Here is a 22,776-nt window from a genome sequence, read left to right as displayed (position 1 = left end):
GTATTGAATTACACACTATAGAGTGATATGCTTTGTTCATATTTCATGTCTAAGGTTTACAACCACTTTAAAGTTCTCACATGTGTTTACAGGCTTTGGTTTCCTCTACATAGAGGTCATCACTGCTTAAAGTAAACCTTGTGGATGTTACAAATTTATAACCTGGGCATGGGGTGACAGAGCAGGCTAGTCTAGGTGTCTCCATACATCCTAAGTACATTTGAAAAGTTCTCAATTTCCATATAAATCCAGGGCTGTCTTGCCCTGCAGCTTGCCCTTTCCTTCTCTCTCAGTTCCCTGATGGCCAAAAGGTGTGTAAGATAAACTCACTAATCAATAGGAAGCGGAGGAGAGAAAAACGATCTGTTTGCTTAATAGAGTTTCTTGGATTTTCAGCCAAGCATGATGCTGTGGGTGTGTGGACACCTGGAGGTGCATACTTCATCATACCACACAGGTACAAGTCTGGTCATACACACAAAGGCATATAATAGGCTTTTTTTCCAGCCAGATTTATTTTATGCTGATTTACCAAATCGTTTTGCTTCATTGGCTCTTTATTGAAAAACTTGTAAGTAACTACAAGAATTCTCTTTGTCTTTTTTTTCTCCCCACATACACAAAGACAAATCTGTCAAAGCAAGACATTCAGTACCCAAGCCAATTTTCCTGAATTTGCAGGGGATGTTTAAAAAAAATGTACAGTAAAATCTTGTGGCCACTGCCTGATCAAGTTTGGCACCAAACCGTGATATCACTCTTCATTATGGGACAAGACAAGGGGTTCATCTCCTCCCCAAATTTCTAGTTACACACTACACATTTTTTACTTTTTTAATAAACTTTATTGTTCAGGGCACATCATACTTCTGATGGGTGCTGCATCTCCACTGATGCATTTCACTCTCATGTAGGACATAGTCATTGACGTTTTTCAATCCCCTGCTCATTTTTCAAAGCATACTGACTAGGTAGGTAAATCTGCATTAGGCCGCGTACACACGATCGGTCCATCCATTGAGAACGGTCCAAAGGACCGTTGTCATTGATTAACCGATGAACCTGACTGATGGTCAGTCACGCCTACACACCATCGGTTAAAAAAACGATTGTGTCAGAACGCGGTGACGTAAAACACAAGAGTGATATCAGCACAACGATATGCTTAAAAAAACAAAGTTCAATGCTTCCAAGCATGCTTCTACTTGATTCTGAGCCTGCACGGGTTTTTAACCGATGCTTTTGCATACTAACAATCGTTTTTGACCTATCGGTTAGGCGTCCATCGGTTCAATTTTAAAGCAAGTTCAAATTTTTTGGACCGATGGTTAAAGAACCTATGGGGCCTACACACGATCGGTTTGGACTGATGAAAACGGTCCTTCAGACCGTTCTCCTCTGGCGATCCTATTGTGTGTACGCGGCCTTACACTTTGGACCTGCCAGATACAGATTTTTTTTCTCCATTAGAGGTTTCATTCTAAAATGGAATACAGGAACATGTTTTAACATGAGAATGGTAAATCTAAAACATTTCAATACCTCTATTAACTTTGGTACCATTTCCTAGAGGCCAACGTGACCCAAGTTCAATCATTTTAGTGGAGCAAGTTAGGAAAGTAACATTTTGATCCCTTGCAACTTTATTTGTATTACTTTTAGAAAAAATGTAATGCAAACAAATGTATTATATAATAAAGAATAATGTAATTTTGTCAGTAAATGTCTTTGCTATGCACCTATATGTTAGATTAATTATGAGTCAAGCGTACCAGGGTCTGGTTTGTGGCAGGTTTTACACATTTTACAGCGTTTGAGATGATGGATCCAAACGCAATTAAAGTCTATGGCAGCCGAGTCTAGGAAAGCAGTCATGACCATGTTCTAGGCTAATTGGCAAGGGATTGTCAAACCATGGGCACACGATGCTGGGAACTGCCCTGGGCAGGGGCGGACTGACAACTCATGGGGCCCCCAGGCAATAGAAGATTATGGGGCCCCTGGGCTTACAGATGGCCACCATGCCAGGAGGCAGTGCAGAGGCGGGGCAGCTAAAATCTCTGGATTTTCACATCAAAAGCATGTCGGTTTCGGACATATCAGGGATAGATCTAAAAAAAACATCGATTTTTACATACTGTCCCTGGTTTTACTGAGCCTGGCAACCCTGCTGGGGCCCCCTAGTGGCATGGGGCCCTCGGGAAGTGCCCGAGTGACTCAATGGTCAGTCCGCCCCTGGCCCTGGTCCAACATATTACAACAGGGAGACATGTATATCAGAACGTATTCTTTTCAAAATGTTGTTTGATCGGGAGTAGCAATTTTAATACTGTTTAAAGTAAAACATTAAAAAAGCTAAATTCCTTTAACCAACATGCCAGGGGATGTTTTTAACTTCCTGTGAAGTGTCACATCTGTACAATGTAAACAGCCTATTACAGCAAAAATGTAAATTTACATAGAAAAACAAAATGCTGTTTAAAAACTTGCGGACCACCCGCCGTTGTTATACGTCAGCACCTTGACGTACAGTAGATTACTGTGGATTCGCCGCGAGATCACTTTTATTGGGGGTGGGAGAGGTAATCGGGTTCTCTCCCCTTTGAGACATGGAGCTGAGTGAGGGAAAGATGTCCCCCGCTCTGCTCCATAACACTGGATGAGGGAAGCAAAGTCAAACGTCACTTCCGCCCAATGTTCCTTCAAGGGATTTTTTTTTTAAAAGACATTTATTTATTTATTTTTATTATTTTATTGCATTTAAGTGTAAATGTAAGATCTGAGGTCTTTTTGACCCCAGATCTCACATTTAAGAGGTCCTGTCATGCTTTTTTTCTATTACAAGGGATGTTTAAAAAAATTGGGGGCTCTCCAGCTGTTGCAGGACTACAAGTTGCATCATGCTTCTGGGAGTAATTGTAACTGCCAGCCTTGCAATGCCTCATGGAAAATGTAGTTCCACAACAGCTGGAGGGCCCCAGGTTGCCTACCCCTGGTGTAAACTGATTTGTGTCCATTTACACCTGCCTACCTTCAGGGCCATCAGGTTTGCTTAAAAAAAAAAGAATGAAAAGGGCTGCGTCCTTTTCCGTTTTGATGAACTAGATAGGAGATAGCCTGATGTAAAGAGACAGTGGAGACCACTCACACTAAGCCACCCTTAGAGCACAGCGCACAGCAGGATATCCATGGAGTCCATGTCCATGAATGTGACATCCATTCCACTCTGCTTTAATCAGCTCACAGATCCCCTGCTGATTAGAGTGGAATCTGCTCTGTTTGCAAGGCCTAAATGTAAAAAAGAAGAATGTATCAAAGTATCAAGCTCGGTGTCATATCTAAAAATTATGCAACAATACAATAAATGTGGATACAATAAAAAAATAACAATAAAAAAAGCTTTATTGTTGATATGCATGTGACTTTGGGTACTAAAGATTAAAATAAAATCTATAAAATGCATGTCCTTCTTTGGTTACAGGTGCCTCTCTTGTGTCGAAAGTCCATATCAATGTCATTGGTGTAAATACAGACATGTGTGTACCCATGATCCACAGACATGTTCCTTCCAGGAAGGAAGAGTCAAGATACCAGAGGTAATTTTCTATTTTCTTATTCTAATTAACCTAATCTAATCTTTTGCCAAACTATAAATGTAGTTGATGTATGAACCAACATTGTATTTTTAAAGTCTTCTTTAACCGCTTGCCGACAGCAAAAAATAAAAACCCAGTGGTGATCAAATACCACTAAAAGAAAGCTCTATTTGTGGGGAAAAAATGGCATAAATTTAATTTGGGTACAGTGTTGCATGACCATGCAATTGTCAGTTAAAATAACACATATAGGTAACATGAGCCCGTGGTGGAGGCAATAAGTGACTCTGGCCTCACACATGGCACAGACATGGTCTACTGCAGAAGCTAGCCCAGAGCAATTATGTACAGCCTCTGCTAGAATGTATTGATATAGACAGGGAGTGGCTAAAAGCAAGCACTGAGATGCAAAAAAGGATTTCTAAAAAGGTGAAATAATATTTTTTAGGAAGAAGATATGGCAGTTATTTATGATTCAAATTGCTTTAGCAAACTAAATGTCATCCAGTTAGGGTTTAACTGTATCAGACAGAACTGAAAAGTTTCTCACAGCCACCAAACAGATTCAAAATTTGCCTTAGAGGTGGCAAACACAGAGATATTAATTTTTATAGTTTACATTCAGGAAGTAATTTTACCCACAACACATATGATATACTCAGGTTAAGTTTTTTTGATTGGGCTGTCTTACTTTAGCATAGCAACCGTGTATGTTGGATAACATTAACAATTTTGTTTACCCATTACCCAGAATTGCTCTTTAAATGGTCCCATGTGTATTGCCTTATAAGGTACATTTTAACAGCTATATGGTGCAATTTGCATTAAGTATGTAAATATATATACAGTATCTCACAAAAGTGAGTACACCCCTCACATTTTTGTAAATATTTTGTTAAATCTTTTCATATGACAACACTAAAAAAATGATACTTTGCTACAATGAAGAGTAGTGAGTGTACAGCTTGTATAACAGTGTAAATTTGCTGCCTCCTCAAAATAACTCAACACACATCCATTAATGTCTAAAACCGCTGGCAACAAAAGTGAATACACTTCTAAGTGAAAATGTCCAAATTGGGTCCAATTAGCCATTTTCCCTACCCAGAGTCATGTGACTCGTTAGTGTTACAAGGTCTCAGGTGTGAATGGGGAGCAGGTATGTTACATTTGGTGTTATCACTCTCACTCTCTCATAGTGGTCACTGGAAGTTTAACATGGCACCTCATGGCTGAGAATCCGAAAAAAATTATTGTTGCTCTATATAAAGATGGCCTAGGCTATAAGAAGATTGCCAAGACCCTGAAACTGAGCTGCAGCACGTTGGCCAATACCATACAGCGGTTTAACAGGACAGGTTCCACTCATAACAGGCCTCGCCATGGTCGACCAAAGCAGTTGAGTGCACATGCTCAGCATCATATCCAGAAGTTGTTATTGGGAAATAGATGTATGAATGCTGCCAGCATTGCTGCAGAGGTTGAATGGGTTGGGGGGGGTCAGCCTGTCAGTACTCAGACCATATGCTGCACACTGCATCAAATTGGTCTGCATGACTGTTCTGTCAGAAGGAAGCCTCCTCTAAAGATGACATACAAGAAAGTCCACAAACAGTTTGCTGAAGACAAGAAGACTAAGGACATGGATTACTGGAACCATGTCCTGTGGTCTGATGAGACCAAGATAAACTGGTTCAGATGGTGTCAAGCATGTGTGTGGCAGCAACCAGGTGAGGAGTACAAAGACAAGTGTGTCCTGCCTACAGTCAAGCATGGTGGTTGGAGTGTCATAGTCTGGGGCGGCATGAATGCTGACGGCACTGGGGAGCTACAATTCATTGGGGGAACCATGAATGCCAACATGTACTGTGACATACTGAAGCAGAGCATGATCCCCTCCCTTCAGAGACTGGGTCGCGGGGCAGTATTCCAACATCATCGCCCAGAGGCGATTCAGTTCGCATGTGCCGCGCTATATAAGTTTTTCATTCATTTTTTCATTCATAATGACCCCAAACACCTCCAAGATGACCACTGCCTTGCTAAAAAGACTGAGGATAAAGGTGATGGACTGGCCAAGCATGTCTCCAGACCTAAAACCTATTGAGCATCTGTGGGGCATCCTCAAATAGAAGGTGAAGAAGTACAAGGTCTCTAACATCCACCAGCTCTGTGATGTCATCATGAAGAAGTAGTAGAGGTCTCCAGTGGCAACCTGTGAAGCTCTAGTGAACCCCATGTCCAAGAGGGTACAGGTAGTGCTGGAAAATAATGGTGGCAGCACAAAATATTAACACTTTGGGCCCGATTTGGACATTTTCACTTAGGGGCGTAGTCACTTTTGTTGCCAGCGGTTTAGACATTAATGGCTGTGTTTTGAGTTATTTTGAGGGCACAGCAAATTGACACTGTTATACAATCTGTACACTCACTACTTTACATTGTAGCAAAGTGTCAGGAAAAAATATGTCCAATTGATAATGTCAAGCCCGCCTCAGATAAAATGACATATTTTTGCTAATGCCTTGTATTGGCACATATGTCACTCTACTGCACATGATAAATTGGACGTTGAGCATGGTAGGAAGCTAGTGGTTTATCATTTTAAAGATAGGTTACGTAAGAAGCATGCAACTTGTCTCCACAAGAAAATGTCAGCTGAGACTTCTTATGGTGAATATGCTTCTAAAATCATCTGTTTTATCCTTATTTAGAGCTATTTATCCCTTTCTTGGTCAGAAAAAAAGGTAAAGATCCAGTTATATTTTCAAACAGATACGTCTATCTCCATATGTGCAATAATGACTAAGCAATATTGCCAGGTCCTAAATGTCCATTATCTATGTGATAACAGCTCTGTTGTGCTGTGTGCTTGTCTACAATGATTCTCTGAGGAAGCTATTATTGCTGTCATAAACTGCAGCACAAGAAAAGATAAGCAGAAAAAATATATATTTTTTTTCCTTCTAATTCTTTCTTTGCGGCTCTTAGTTTTGTCACCTGAAGCGGTTGCCATGGTTACATTTTTTGTCATGTTCATTGGGCCTCTATGGAGGGATAATAGTACCTGCTGTAGGGTCAGGTTTTTGGTTTTATTATTGTAAGCTGTAAGGGGCTGAAAAAGACGCAAGTAAAAACAATGCCAGAAATTGGAGCCACCTTAGTGTCTATGCTTTCCAGAAAGATTTGAAAGAATAATGCTTGGGAATTTCACACTGAGTACTACTCACACATTTGCTCCTTATGTATGAATGCAATTTCAGTTTTCAATGCACTATGATTAGCCTGAATAAAAACCTAGCTGGGGTTATGTGTAAGTGGTTTCTACCTCTAGATGTTGACAAAAATTTATAACTTGAATGGTGATCTCATAAATGTTGAACCAACTAGACTATCCCTGAATGTAGCGTTAACCACAAAAGCATTGAAAAGCATTTAATGGAAAACTTCTAAATTTTTGTTTCAATCGTTTTTATTGTTTTTATAAAACAAAATAAAAAAACAAAGAGATCATATAATGGAGCAGCGAACAATCCATGTCTGCTCCAAGCAAGTAACAGGGAAAAATACAAATACAAGGCTATGTAGAAACTTATGAGGACCACAAAACCTTGATATGATCTGCAGTCAAATTGTGATAACCATTGTAACTATCCCATATGAGGTATCAAATTCCCCAAAATATGCCAATAATAGGCTGGGTTACAAAAACGGGGCTACATACCCACAATACCACTTCTAAATTTTAAGTTCTCTCTTAGATATTGGTTATTTAGTGCTCCTAAAAATGAGATGCTCTATAGGAATATGTACCCAAAATCCTCAACATATATTTAAGGAATTTAATAAAAAATATTCTACCTAGTACAGGCATACACCACTTTTAAGTACACAATGGGGTTTGTTTACTAAAGCTGGAAAGTGCAAAATCAGGCTCACTTCTGCATAGAAACCAATGAGCTTCCAGGTTTTATTACCAAAGCTTAACTACATGCCGACCAGCCGCCACAGTTCTACGGCGGCAGGTCGGCTCTCCTGCCCGAGAGTCCATAGCTCTACATTGGCTCTCGAAGTGGCCACTAGGGGCGCGCATGTGCCACCGGAGGCACGCGCGCTATCCCCGCACGCTCCTGACTCCCGCGCGTGTGCCCGGCGGTCGCGATCACCGCCGGGCACACGCGATCGCTCGTTACAGAGCGAGAACCGGGAGCTGTGTGTGTAAACACACAGCTCCCGGTCCTGTCAGGGGAGAAATGCCTAACCGTCTGTTCATACAATGTATGAACAGCGATCAGTCATTTCCCCTAGTGAGTACACCCCCCCCTACAGTTAGAACACATCCAGGGAACATACTTAACCATATTCCCCGCCCCCTAGTGTTAACCCCTTCCATGCCAGTGGTATTTTTTATAGTAATCAATGCATTTTTATAGCACTGATCGCTATAAAAATGCCAATGGTCCCAAAAATGTGTCAAAAGTGTCTGAAGTGTCCACCATAATGTCGCAGTACCAAAAAAAATCGCTGATCGCCACCATTACTAGTAAAAAAAAAATATTAATAAAAATTCCATAAAACGACCCCCTATTTTGTAAACACTATAACCTTTGCGCAAACCAATCAATAAACGCTTTTTGCGTTTTTTTTTTTACGAAAAATATGTAGAAGAATACATATTGGACTAAACTGAGGATTTTTTTTTATATATATATATATTTTGGGGGATATTTATTATGGTAAAAAGTTAAAAATATTATTTTTTTTCAAAATTGTTGCTCTATTTTTGTTTATAGCACAAAAAATAAAAACCGCAGAGGTGATCAAATACCACCAAAAGAAAGCTCTATTTGTGGAAAAAAAAGAATGACAATTTTGTTTGGGAGCCACGTCGCACGACCGCACAATTGTCAGTTAAAGCGACGCAGTGCCGAATCGCAAAAAGTGGCCTGGTCTTTGACCAGCAATATGGTCCGAGGCTTAAGTGGTTAATTGAACAAGCTGGGGTTAGAAGCTCATTGATTTCTATGCAGAAGTGAGCTTGATTTGTGCTTTCCAGCTTTAGTAAATAAACCCTATTGTGTACTTAAAAGTAGGCTATGCCTGTATAGTAACACATGTGGAGTTGGGCAATTTAAACGGGCTAAAAATCGTTAAATTGTCTTTAACCCACAAAACCTTTTTAGACTCCCCTATTACAGTGGCAGTATGTGTGTTATGACCTGATCTGTCTAATCCATATAATATACAAGAAAAAACCTAGTGCTCGTTGCACAGTGTGACCCCTCAGGATTTTAGAAGGTGGACCAGGTATGAGTTAAAAAGTTTGTTAAGTTTACACAATGAAAGTTGTATAGACAATAAAATGGTTTAGACAAATATACAATATATGACACACATGTGTCTAATGTTAAAAGCAACGAATTGATACCTTAATACAAACATATAACATGTTTCTCAGCTACCCTGTGTGCGTTGATGGGCTAGCGAGCGTACATGTTAGGATAAATTACGCCTGAAATGTTTCGGACTGGAATGGTCCTTCCTCATAGGCTTACTGTCATTAGAAGAGTCAGGAGGTATTCTACAATATAAATAATCAAAATTAGTTCAATAAATATGATATATATCTCAAAATCACTGTCTCACGATTTCTCTCTCAGCGATAAAGTTGCATGATCACACCATATTGATGTTAATAGCATTCAAAGTTATACTTACATAGGCAAGCTAGTTGCATATTAAAAACTAGGAAGATGGATATAGGCTGGGTGCTCCCGACTCAATGGGTGACAAATCTTCCTACATAGGTTGTATCCATTTATCTGCAGCTCTCTTTCTTGTGCAGCCTTCTACAACAGACAGAATGTACACAGAATCTGTTAGCATCTCTCATCAGCACATAGTAGGGGCAGGGATCTAAATTCACACACTGCACAGCTTGGGGAGAAGAACTTTGAGCCTGATTGAAGAGAAGGGACACACCCTGCTCCTTAGACTACACAGAGAACATGCACAGTTGTTGCAGTCAATCACATGTTTTGTGCTGGAGCTCTCCTCCCTATGACTCATTTTATTCTCTTGGTCTCTGGAAAAAGCTGTCCGAAGTGACTCACGCAGATAACAGAAGAATGAGGCAGCAGATAGAAATCACACTCTGTGCTTTGGATAGAGACAAGTACACAATAATGAAGGATAAGCTTTGTTCAGATTTTTATCTCAGGTTTGCAACCACTTTAAGGCTAGTATCCCTACTAGCATTCGGAAGCACACAGGACAGGCTAGAGAGAAAAACTTCATGCACTATGTCAGATGACTTTTAGATGGTAAATTTCAGAGTGCATGTTCTTTACTGTAGCCAACAGGACTGGTGACTGGTGGGTCATCGGGTGGGCAGTCTGAACTGAAAGCAGATGGTAGCAGATGGTAGCACAGGGGGGTCAGGACAGGCTGTAAGCCGAGACGTATCTGTATCAGGGCAAGGACTAGAGCAGGCAAAAATCATAAGAGTAATCATATCCAAGCAAGGGTTATCAACAGAGTATCCCTATACAGACAATGGACAGGGCAGGCAGCATTTAAAGAGTACCTTATATTAAGACAAAGGTTAGGGCGGGCTGGTGGCAATCAGAAGAGTATATGTATCCAAGCAAATGTCAGGACAGGCAGCAATCAGAATATTGATCTGTTTTTAGGTACGGGTCTGAAACAGAAGCAATCCAGACAAGGCAAAAAGAACCAGGTAGCAACGCTATCACAAACCCAGTGCCTTAGGCTTCTGATGTTTAAACAAAGAACCACAGTACTGCCAGCAAATGTAGAAAGAGCAGACTAGATGGATGGGAGTTGTCATGGTCTGGAGTCAGGCTCCGAGGCCAGTGGCTATATGGGAAAAAAAAATGGGAATCAATCTCACCTTCGTTGAGAACCCTTCACTGGCTGCCAGTAAAAGACAGAATTGCATTTAAAGCACTCTGCCTGACACATAAGTGCATCCATGGGAAGGCTCCGCAATATCTTTGCGACAAGATAGAACCTCACAATTCAAATCGCGTTCTGCGATCCACCGACCAAAATCTGGTCAGGGTACCAAAAACCAAATACAAGTCCAAAGTAGAAAGAAGGTTTGCTTTTCAGGGTCCTAGACTATGGAACGCTTTACCAACCAGCATTCGGTTGGAGGAAAACCATCTGACTTTCAGAAGACGGATCAAAACTCTGCTCTTTTGATGTCATGAGACACGAACAACTAGCGCCCAGAAGCGATTCAGTTTGCATGCGCCGCGCTTTATAAGTTTTTCATTCATTCACCCACTGACAAGCAGGACAGATATTCACGCAGGTCACCCTGGCTGATGACACGGGTTTACCTGAGGTGCAGGGTCTAACCAATAGTCACCAGAGCTTCTGATGGTGGAGATGGGCCTTGCTGTGTGTTAGTACCAGGTTGCAGTCCTCAGGAATACCCCACCAGGAGGTGGGCAAGCCAGGGGCCAGTAGCAGATATATTAGGTAGAGACCAAGCAGAAGCACAGTCGAAGAAAAAGCCAAAGGTTGGTAACGTATAGTTGCAGGCTTGGATTCAGCAGAAGCATAGTCAAGGAACAAGCTTAAGGTTGGTAATAAATGGTAGCAAATATACCACTGCAGCAGGAGAGACAAAGCGAGATATTGGCTGGAGAGGGCACAATATTCTGACAACTAGGAAGTGCAGAGACATGGATTAAATCAGGAAGTCCATGCAAGGAGCAAAGAGTACAAGGTTTAGGACAAATAAGATTCAAGGCAGGTGTTCTGTCAAATCTCCAACCATGTTACTTCCAGTGACTCTCCAGCATCAGTAATTGGAGATGTTGCTGTTTTGACACAACAGCGGCAGCATATACACAATGGTGCATGATATAATGAGTGGACATTGTTACTCCACCCGGTAGCAACCAATAACATGGCCGCCTCCAAGATTGCGACAACTTTTTCCTCCTTAGCCTCTGCTCTGTCAAAACAGCCAACTTGTTGTGTACTGTAGTGTATATGCTGCCGGTGTTGTGTCAAAACAGCCAAGTCATCAAAATCTCTATTTGCTGATGTTGAAGTGTAATCAGAAGTGACGTGGTTGGAGGTTTAGATGAGTTGGCAGAAAAAAGAATCATTCAAGGAATTGTTCAAGGAGTTGTCCAGCATTCCCGGTGGCTCAGCAAGCAGAGTCATTGCTACACACAGCCGAGGTCCCAGGTTCAAGTCCAGGCCCTGAGAGTGTTAACCAATTGGAGAGGTGTTCTTGCTGGCAGCACAGGGATGCTCTGGCCAGGGAAAGGGAGTGTAGCTGGTCGTAGCTGCAGGGATAAAGACAGGAAAAATTATGACTTCAGCATGTCTGGTACTGTAAAAAAAAAGCTAAAGGATCAGTCAACCCAGATCTTTGGTAAATTGTATCACCTGGAATCTTAAATAATTATGGGATTCTAATCCTGAGATATTGGAGCTAAGATTCTTGCACGCCAGCTGCTCTCATTATGAGTGGGGATCCATTTTCTTTTATTTTATATTATGCAGAATGTGATGGTATAAGCTGAAGGCATAAAGGTGGGTGGCAGCTCCCACATCTCATTATGGACAGAAGCAAATTTGGGACTTAAGCCTCGTACACACGACCAAGGAACTCAACGGGCGAAACACATGGTTTTCCTCGTCGAGTTCCTTGTTAGGCTGTCGAGGAACTCGACAAGGCAAGTTTCTCCATTCCCGTCGAGGAAATAGAGAACTTGCTCTTTTTTGGTCATCGAGTTTCTCGACAGTTTCCTCAACAAAAATGTACACACGACCAGTTTGCTCGGCAAAAAAATATCTCCCAGCAAGTTTCTTGCTGGTTTTTGCCGAGAAACTCGGTCGTGTGTACAAGGCTTTAGGCTCCTTTCACATGTGAGCAATCCCAATCGTGGGCAGAATCGCTGCTGTTCTGCATGCGATTCGAAAAAGTGGCAAATCGCGGGATGCCTGTGCAATCCCATTCACTTCCAATGGTACCAGCAAATGTCTTTTGGGCAACAGGCATCCCATTCTGTTTGCGCGATTCGTGGGGCGAAAATTACGCTAAAATCGCACTGCAACCGGGGTGCCATTGGAAGTGATAGGGATCGCATGAGCGTCCCATGATTTAGAAAAGTGGGCAGAATCGCTACGATTCTGCCTACGATTCGGATCGCTCAGATGTGAAGGGAGCCTCATAGCAGGGAATTCTCTCTGTATGAGTATCCAAAACATATTAAACACCAGGCTCTGCCAGTAACTAAAATAATTGTTTTGGGTTCACTGACCCTTTACAGTCTAGCATGTCATCCTATTTGACTATCACAAAGTATAAAGATGCAGAAGTAATTTTCTAAAACAGAAAATGCTTAGACAGAAGTGGAACATGTATTTTGTCAATTCACAGCAACACCCAGCCTTCAATAAGGGTAAACATAGAGAGGTGTATAACATCTTCCTTTGACAGATGGATCAGGTGATAAAACAGACCTGCTGTGATCACTTAGTTGCTTCAAGTCCTATGGCATAGTAGCATCTTTTAAACTGTAACTGTGTCTCATTATGGTGATGAACAAACTGCCAATATTAGAGCCTTTAATTCTCATTTTTCCCAGTTTATTATCCGGCGATGATGGCACCTGTCTATCATTAAAAGTGGAGATGGGAGCTAAGTGCTGTTGTTATGGAAACCTGCAGACTTCATGCTGTGTTTGGGGAAGAGAAAATGGATAGGTAATAGTGTTTGCCAGAGACCTGTTATAGCTGAAAGGAAGTAATACTGGAGAAATACGGGTGACTATATATGTTTTAATAGGCTTGCAAAATTGAATCGCTACCATATGGTTCTTATGACCGGGAGATATTTCGAGACAAGTAAAAATTATATTTTAAATCAAAGTGAAGGAAAACAACCTAAATGTTACCTTTTTTTGTTTCTCTTGTGATTGGCTGGGCACACTTGTATAAGACGTTCAGTGGAATTGTAACAACAGATTCTAAAAAAAAATCTAATTTTATTATAAGAAAGCCTTATTTTATATATATTTTTTTCATTTGGAACTGTAACATTTTACGCCATATTGCATAAGATTTGCAAAGCGTTACAGTGAACCTTTCAGTAACTTTACAAGTTTGCATGAATACATTTCTGACATGTCACAATTTACAGAGACAGGATAATTTTTTCAAAAATTTTTTTCCTATTCAAATGCATACCTTTACCTCCAGTCCAGTGACTCAGCCTAGGATGAGATGATGTCATCATTCTGCTGCAGACAGGAGGAGGCATTTCTTTCCTTTCTCTCAGTGATTAGCACATAGCTAACACGCCCCCCTCCCCCTTCCCTCTTGCAAACCCTAAAGCCCCGTACACACGATCGAACCTAAAATAGTAAAGTAAAATAGAGCATGTTCTCTATCTAAACTCTGATGGAATTCATATGGGGCATACACACGGTCGGAATCTGTCTGACTTTTTCCATCGGAAATTCCGATCGTGTGTACGAGGCTTAAGTGGTTGTAAACTCTTACATAAACCCAGTGATGGGACTATCCTCAAGTGATACACAGAGATAGAACACATCCTCCTACATAAATTGCACCTGTATATCTGCAGTCTTCCCCTCTCTACAGCTGAATTATAAAGCTTGTCTGAGATTTCAGAAAAATGGGGGAAGAGAGCTGAAGTTACACTGCAGTGCTTAGTGAGGAGAGCTCTGAGAGCTGATTGGAGGGAAGATACACACCCCCCTTCACACAGCACACAGGAACAGAGCTGATGCTGTCAATCAGCTAGAGATTCCTCCACCATTTTTCTCTTGGTGTCAGGAAAACTTGTCAGAAGTTATTCATGCTGGGAGCAGAGGAACAAAGCAGCAGACAGAAATGGCATTCATGCCGCATATACTGTACATGATTGGACATTCTGACAACAAAACCGTGGATTTTTTTCCAATTTATCGTTGGCTCAAACTTGTGTTGCATACCCACGGTCACACAAATGTTGTCGGCAATTCCAAATGTCAAGAATGTGGTGACGTGCAACACTACAATGAGCCAAGAAAAATTAAGTTTAATGATTTCAAACAAGCTCACATCGAACATTTGTTGTCGGAAATTCCGACCGTGTGTACGCGGCATCAGTCTTTTTAATTGAGGCAAGTATACACTATAGAAGGAAATATTTTGTTCATATTTCCTCTTGTATTGTATTGTCTACCGTTGTCTACCGTTTATATTGTAAAGCGCTGTGTAAACTTCTGGCGCTGTATAATAATAATAATAATAATAATAATAATTCATGCCTGAAGTTTACAACCACTTTAAGATAAGTAATGATTTGCAGAGTTGTCACTGAGTCCCAGTAGACCAAACTGAAATATTATGACATCAGACTCTCAGCTTTTATTGAATCCCCCTCTTTATCTGTAGACAGTGAGACATTTCCGGATCTCTGCTGAGCATCGGGACAATGTCTCCCTGCCTGTGATTAGTGCAGCGCTGTGTCGACTTCCTGACAGGCTCTGCACGTGGAGTGTGCGAACACACCGGAGCTCATCCCTACTCAGAACCCTCACTGATTATATATATATGTTTTTTTAGCAGAGACCCTAGGGAATAAAATGGCAGTCATTGCAACTTTTTATGTCACATGGTATTTGCGCAACAATTTTTTTAAACACTTTTTTTGGGGGGAAAAAACTGTTTCATGAATTTCATGCCTTACATGCCTAAGCCTATTTCTGACATTTGGTATTAGTTAAAATCCGTATTTTTTGCTAGAAAATTACTTAGAACCCCCAAACATTATATATTGTTTTAGCAGAGAATCTAGAGAATAAAATGGCAGTTGTTGCAATATTTTATGTCACACGGTATTTGTGCACCAGTGTTTTAAACGCAGCTTTTTGGGGAAAAAGACACTCATGAATTGTTAAAAAACTAAACAGTAAATCTAGCCCACTTTTTTGTATAATGTGAAAGATGATGTTACGCCGAGTAAATAGATACCAAACATGTCACGCTTTAAAATTACACAAACTTGTGGAATGGCGACAAACTACTACCTAAAACTCTCCATAGGCGTTGCTTTACATTTAATTTTACGGTTACCAAAAAATTATTGTTCTCGCTCTGACGATCGTGGCGATACCGCACATGTGTGATTTGAACACCATTTACATATGCGGGCGCGACTTCCGTATGCGGCTTCTTTGCTGCGCAAGCTCGCTGGGACGGGGGCGCTTTAAATTTTGTTTCTTTTTTTTCTTATTTATTTTTATATTTTTACATTGTGTTTTTTTTGGGGGGATCGGTGGACTAAAAGACCTCCGATCCATCCTTTGCACTTCAAAGTATTCAAAAATTGTGATTCTGAATACTGTATATTTTTTTCAATCCGGCGCCATTGGCAATCGAGTAAACTGGAAGTGATGTTGTGTTCGCTTCTGTGTTTACATACAGGAGACTGGAATAAAGCCATTTCCGGCTTCGTACCAGTCTCTGTCTAGACGCTGGAAGAGGCAGATCGTCGATCTGGTCTCCCTGTGGGACGGTGGGACGCGAGGCCTGGTAAGAGTGGCAAAAGGTGGCGGGAAGGGGGATGTCCCCTCCCTCTTCTCCGGGATAACAACCGAGCAGCTTTTAGCCTGAAAAGCCGACCGCCTGCTCTAAAAAACGGTACCTGCAGCTGCGGGCATCATCCCGGTATAAACCCCTAAAGTCAAGGGCACATATATGCGTACGCTCGGCGGGAAGGAGTTAAAAAATAACAGAACAGTAAAGTTAGCCCATTTTTTATTAAAAATAGTTATCTCTAAAAACAAGGATGAATAAAAATAGTTTTGCCACTTTTTAATGTATGCAGTCTATTAAAGGGTTGTAAGGTGGCCTGTTAGGAAACATCTAAAGGGTGGATAATTACTGTTGGTGAACCGTTTAGGTTTAGTTGCGTTGCCAGTAGTACATATTAGGCGATATACTTCTATGTGGTGTAAGAAGGTAGTGTGTAAGCAATTTGATACATTTCACTAATAGACATTTATTCCCTGTAAGTAAGTTTTATTCTTTTGAAGAGCTGATGTTGGCCTCAGACATTATTGCTGAATTGTATTCTGCACAGGTGCAGGTTTATTACCTGAAACAGCACAATTAAAAGCTTGGATTTGCTGACGGCCCCATTCTGGAAGCCAGAAACAGTGAAGTGAACAGTCTATTTACCTTTGAGGCCTTATGCACACTGGACGTTAAAATAACGTTTTAAAAACACCAGTAGCTTTGCAATGAGTTTTTCAACTTTTTTTAATAGCGTTTTTTAGCGTTTATTAGCGTTTATTAGCGTTTTTAGCATTTTTTTGTTGAGGATTTTTTTTCCAATGTATCAAAAACGCTGAAAAACGCTGGTGAGTTTTTGGGCGTTTATCGACGTTTATCAGCGTTAGAGCGTTTTTACAGCTGAAAACGCCACTGCCCAGTGTGCATGAGGCCTAATACATCAACCCCTTTGAGGGTGCAGTGCAGAGTGTGTGGAGTTCAAAGAACTGTCTGTGACCGCAAAGGCTACTGTAGCAGAATGTCCATGGTGAAAGACAAAGTTTTCTATAGGAATTACAGCAGATTAGTGCGCCTGAAGAAGTTATAGAAAACAATAGCTAGCTTTGGTTTGCATGCTGTAAATAGCATTGGGACCACCACACACAAATTAATTAGTAATCAAGCTTTAACGTTCATAAAAAACATTTCTTAGAGCATTTTTAGGGTGTTTGGCTGGGCACAGAACCCCTGCCAAGTGCTGGGAAGGGTCACCACGTGAATAAGCCCTATTATAGACAATTTTATATTTTTCACCCAGTCTGCCCTATTTTCACATAGTAGTTTTATTTACATTTGTTAGCTGACCTGCTTTCTAAAGCAGATCTTGGCAGTGTGATCCATCTATGTGTCTTCTTGCCTCAAATACCCTTTTAAGAAAATCAGTTTACAGTTCTAACAAAATTTCACCTAAACTATAACGTAGTGTAAGTCAAAGAAATTGTTCCAAAAAATCCCTAGCATCTACAGAATATCATTAATAAATGAAAATACAAAAACCAGGAGCAGTGCTCAATCTGTTCATCTTGTGTTGCTTTGCATCTCTTCAAAACCTGAGAATGAAGGGCAGCTGCCAGATTCCCCTTTATAGAACCCTGTTGAGTCTAACTGAGGATAGTTAGAGGCTGATTAAAAGATGTCTCTCATGTAAGATATGACTGCAGACAAGCAGCCACAATTAATTTCTGTACAGCCTGCTGAGATAGACAACACTCCTGCTGCTTTGTCCATGGGACCATAGGAGGGGCATCCTCTGTCATAAAAAAAATGTAGCGGGGTCTCAAGGGCTTTATTGATATAAATCAAAAAAGGACTTTTTGTACCTATCGGACACAGCTTCCTCCAATTGACAACGCTAACAAACGGTGCATTATGAGCCATTAAATGACTAATCCATATTGAAAGGATAAAGAATCAAAGGAAGTTGTACAACAAAGACACAAACCTGCGGATGGAATAAGCCCGTCATAAAGTATAATGGAAAACATTAAAGCTGGTGAAAGGACACACGCAGCAAGAGGATTTAGTGAAGATGTCTTCATATGTTTAACTTTTAAAAGTGCAATGGGATATATTTTACCAGCTAAAAAAATGTAATAAAAAATGTAATAAAATAGAGCTGTGAACATTAAAGAGCCTCTGAGCACAAAGACCTGTAAAATGCTATACTCTTCTGCTGAGCTTCACTGGATGTTAAATAAACACTGGTTGCTGGTTTTGGAAGACTTGATTGTCACTTTTTCAGATCAGAAATTATTCAAAAGAAATATTAGACGAAACAAAGAAAAAGTGTGAAATCTTTATTTTTAGCGCAATGTCTTATGATACAAAGTCAGATAGGCCTTTGAAGCTACCCAAGCATCTCTTGGTAGTCCAAGTAGGTTTCAATAGCCTATATAAAAAAACTGCTTTATTTGCTCCTTTATATCATGAACAATGTCACAAATGCACATGCACTATATAGAAAGATATATACCGTATTTTCCGGCGTATAAGACGACTGGGCGTATAAGACGACCCCCTAATTTTCCAGGAAAAATGTTGGTTTTGGGATATACTCACTGTATAAGACTACCCCCTTCTTACTAGTCTTTCTGGAAGCTGAGGGGTAGCCAGAACCGCTGATAGAAACAGGCTTTTTCAAATCTCACTGCACTGTGCCATTACATTACATTCCTCACTGTGCCATTACATTACATACCCCCACTGTGCCATCACTTGCCCCTCACTGTACCATCACTTGCCCCTCACTGTACCATTACTTGCCCCTCACTGTACCATCACTTGCCCCTCACTGTGCCATCACTTGCCCCTCACTGTGTCATCACTTGCCCCTCACTGTGTCATCACTTGCCCCTCTCTGTGCCATCACTTGCCCCCACTGTGCCTGAACTTGTTGCCCCCCAGTGCAATCGCCGCAAACACTCACTTTTTTTGCCGGCGGTGACAGTCTCCGTACTGCGAGCACAAGCGTCAATGATTTGAAAGCCGCGCCTTCTCCTCAGAGTGTTCTGTGATAGGAGGAACACAAATTTTCCCAGCAGCACCTCTGTTCTGTGTTCCGCCTATCACGGACGTCTTCTCATCTCGTCCAAGGATGAGAAGGCATCTGTGATAGGAGGAACACAGAACAGAGGCGCTGCTGGGAAGATTTGTGTTCCTCCTATCACAGAACACTCTGAGGAGAAGGAGCGTCTTTTAAATCATTGAAGCTCGCCGCACGGAGACTGTCACCGCCGGCAAAAAAAGTGAGCACGGAGACCGTACCCGGCGTATAAGACGACCCCCGACTTTGGATGCATGTTTTTACATCCAGAAAGTCGTCTTATACGCCGGTAAATACGGTAGGTGTATTGTATAAATCATGAGATATAGGTGTACTGTGTAAATCAGGTAAATCAACCTGTATTTGCCTGGCTACCATATTAATCCTCAGTCTTAGTATTTTCTGAATCTTGGGTCACCTCCTTTGGGTCACCTCCTTTTACCTCCACCTTCTTCAAAACAAGTAAAAAAAATTATTTTGCCATGCTGATATTTCCAGTGCAGAATTTCCCAGGCATCAGTGGTGTGAAATGCATGGGAATGCAAGCCCCACCTTTCCTTACCCAAAATAACAAATTACTTAATTAAATAATCACACATAACAAATTGATGGCATAAAAATGGCCATGGCATGCTTATTGGTGTAATCAATTAAATCAATTAAATAAATAATAACAACATATTGATAATTTTATTAATACACAAAATTCTCCAAACAATAAATTTCAAACAGCTCAGTCTTAAAGCGGAGGTTCACCCTAAAAAACATGTATATACCATTCCATCCAGCATACTGCCGACATGTACAGTATGCTTTTTTTTTTTTTTTTCGCTGTACATACCTTTGTATAGCTATTTTCCCCCCGGCTTCCAGGTAGTGGCTCCCGCGGGAGTGGGCGTTCCTATTAAGAGACTAAGTGATTGACGTGATGACAAAAGCTTCCCCCCGGCGCATAATGCGCGTCACCAGTTTCTGAAAGAAGCCAAACGTCGGTGCGCAGGCGCCGTATAGAGCCGACTCGCAGTTCTAATGTATTAAAAAAAGAATTTTGATTAATGTCTATTAGCTTCTTTATCATAAATAACTACTACATTCACACTCACATATTCTTACTCACTACCATAACAATTCATACCTCTGCGGTTTTTATTTTTTTCGCTATAAACCAAAACCATTTTGAAAAAAAGCAATATTTTTTACTTTTTGCTATAATAAATATCCCCCCCCAAAAAAAAAAAAAAAAATTGTTTTCCTCAGTTTAGGCCGATATGTATTCTTCTACATATTTTTGGTATTTTTTTTTTTTTTTACAATAAGCGTATATTTATTGGTTTGTGCAAAAGTTATAGCGTCTACAAAATAGGGGATAGTTTTATGGCATTTTTATTATTATTATTTTTTTATTGGAAATGGTGGTGATCTTTTATCGTGACTGTGACACTTTTGACGCTATTTTGGGACCATTGTCATCTATACAGCGATCAGTGTTATAAAAATGCACTGATTACTGTGTAAATGACACTGGCAGTGAAGGGGTTAACCATTAGGCGGCGAGGAAGGGGTTAAGTGATTCTAACTGTGTGGGGGCTGGACTTACTGTGAAACGACACTGATCGCTGCTCCTGATGACGGGGGGCAGTCGATCACTGTCCTGTCACTAGGCAGAACAGGGAGATGCCTTGTTTACAATGGCATCCCCCCGTTCTGACACTCCGTGACATGATCGCTGGACACCAGCGGACATTGAGTCCGCGGGTCCCACAGGCACGGTCATGGAGCTTGCAGCGGGCATGCTTGCCCGCAAGGCGGCTTTTTTAAAGCAGCATACGGGTACGTCCATATGCGCACAGGTGCCATTCTGCCGACGTATATCTTCTTTACACGTTTGGTAAGTGGTTAGAATTATCAGCTTTTATGTAGTCATGCAAAATCTTTATCCCAAAAGAAACAATACTGTAACTGATTCTAAGTATACTCACTGCAGATGCTTACAATGTTTTATAGGCAAGCCTCTAATAAGGTTGTTTTTTTGCTTATTAAAGTTATGATAACATTTATATACAAGTGACAATGCTTGCTTTTTCTTGTGTTTATCTTGTTGCATTACAGTATAAGACTGACTGAATATTTTGATCGCAGATTGATGTAGTTTATCAAAACTTATTTTAACGCACAATGTTGTCTGTGAATAGATCTTCTAGCATCAGAAAATAACTCCCAATGTTTTACAGTCCTTTTTAGTATATCAGATAGGTATCTGGAGATATGAAGCATAGAACATGACAAGCAGCATGGGACTGTTTATATTACATGGCGGATATACTTCCATGCAATTACCGGGCTTTTATCTCTTCTAAAATTCACACATCCCATAAATCCCTGAGATTTTTCTTAGCAGGAGTTAGCTTTCCCACAGCTAAAACAGGAGATTTGTGTGCAATTTATCAATATAATGGTATTGTAAAGTTCAGGAAGAGAGATAAAATATATGGTGCATTCTGCATTTGTTGGCCACTTGCATGTCCTAGCGGTTTGATTGCTTGTAACGGTTATGTAAATTTCAGCAGGAAGAGAGACGAGTATAAGCTGAAATTTATGGAACTTGGAATTCTGCCTAGATTACATTGACCTGTTCTTCTTTACAACTTAATAACATCTCTGATGCCATGCTTGTACAATTGCGTCTGACTTTATGGCAAAAAAAGGATTAATGGTGTCATAATGTAAACATCCACTGAATTGTATTTTAAAATAGTGCAACACTATTGTGATACTTAAAGGTGTTGTAAAGGTTAGATTTTTATTTTCTAAATAGGTTCCTTTAAGCTAGTGCATTGTTGGTTCACTTACCTTTTCCTTCCATTTCCCTTCTAAATGTTTTTTTTTCTTTGCCTGAATTTCTCACTTCCTGTTCCTCCTCGGTAAGCTTGCCCCCATCATCCGAGCCGTTCTGGCTGGGGGTTAGTCAGCATGCCCCCTCTCTTCGGAACCTATTTAGAAAATAAAAACAAACCTTTACAACCCCTTTAACAGGCAATATTAGTAACAATACATTTTGTAGGTCCATATGTGTACTGTACAATTACCTTCTGGTTTGACCTGACCTGTGTAAAAAGAGGTCAGATAGTTATATTGAATTTTCAAAAATATTTAATAAACACATGATAATAAATATGTAAATAAATAAAATAGTGTTTTTTTAATCAAATTCAGTGTGCAATCTAAAAGCCCATTCACACCAGGTGCAGTAATACTGTGCTGGGCTTCTTTTCCCAGCACAGTTTTTGCACAAGGCAAGGCCATATGCATTCAGTGTACTTGTAGTGCAAAGTGGATTTGCCTTTCGTAAATAACCCCCATTGTCTCCTATCAGGCCATTTCTCACCCCCTCATTGTAGGGATGTATGCTGAAAAAAGTCATGCAGTACTTTTTTTTAGAGCAGTCTTGGGTGATGCAGTCCACCACCTCACAACGTGCTGCAGCCAATAGAATTTAAAGAAATATCACTGGTTAGGACTCTA

The 22,776-nt window shown here is 40.6% G+C and overlaps 1 protein-coding gene across 3 annotated transcripts in view; it reads left to right on the top strand.

The window, feature by feature from the left end:
• The window catches only part of PLXNA4 (plexin A4), a 910,139-nt gene that overhangs the window by 685,809 nt on the left and 201,554 nt on the right, over positions 1–22,776 (top strand). For 2 of the 3 annotated variants that reach the window (XM_040343305.1, XM_040343307.1), the window contains exons 9-10: positions 3,482–3,596; positions 6,311–6,343. In XM_040343305.1, coding sequence (XP_040199239.1) covers positions 3,482–3,596; positions 6,311–6,343 — 148 coding nt within the window. The remainder of the gene's footprint in view (positions 1–3,481; positions 3,597–6,310; positions 6,344–22,776) is intronic. The other variant, XM_040343306.1, reaches the window with a different exon arrangement.

Source organism: Rana temporaria, chromosome 3 (assembly GCF_905171775.1).
Source record: "Rana temporaria chromosome 3, aRanTem1.1, whole genome shotgun sequence".
NCBI classification, from domain to species: domain Eukaryota; kingdom Metazoa; phylum Chordata; class Amphibia; order Anura; family Ranidae; genus Rana; species Rana temporaria.
Note: the sequence above shows the minus strand (reverse complement) of the source record. Positions and strands in the feature narration are given on the sequence as shown.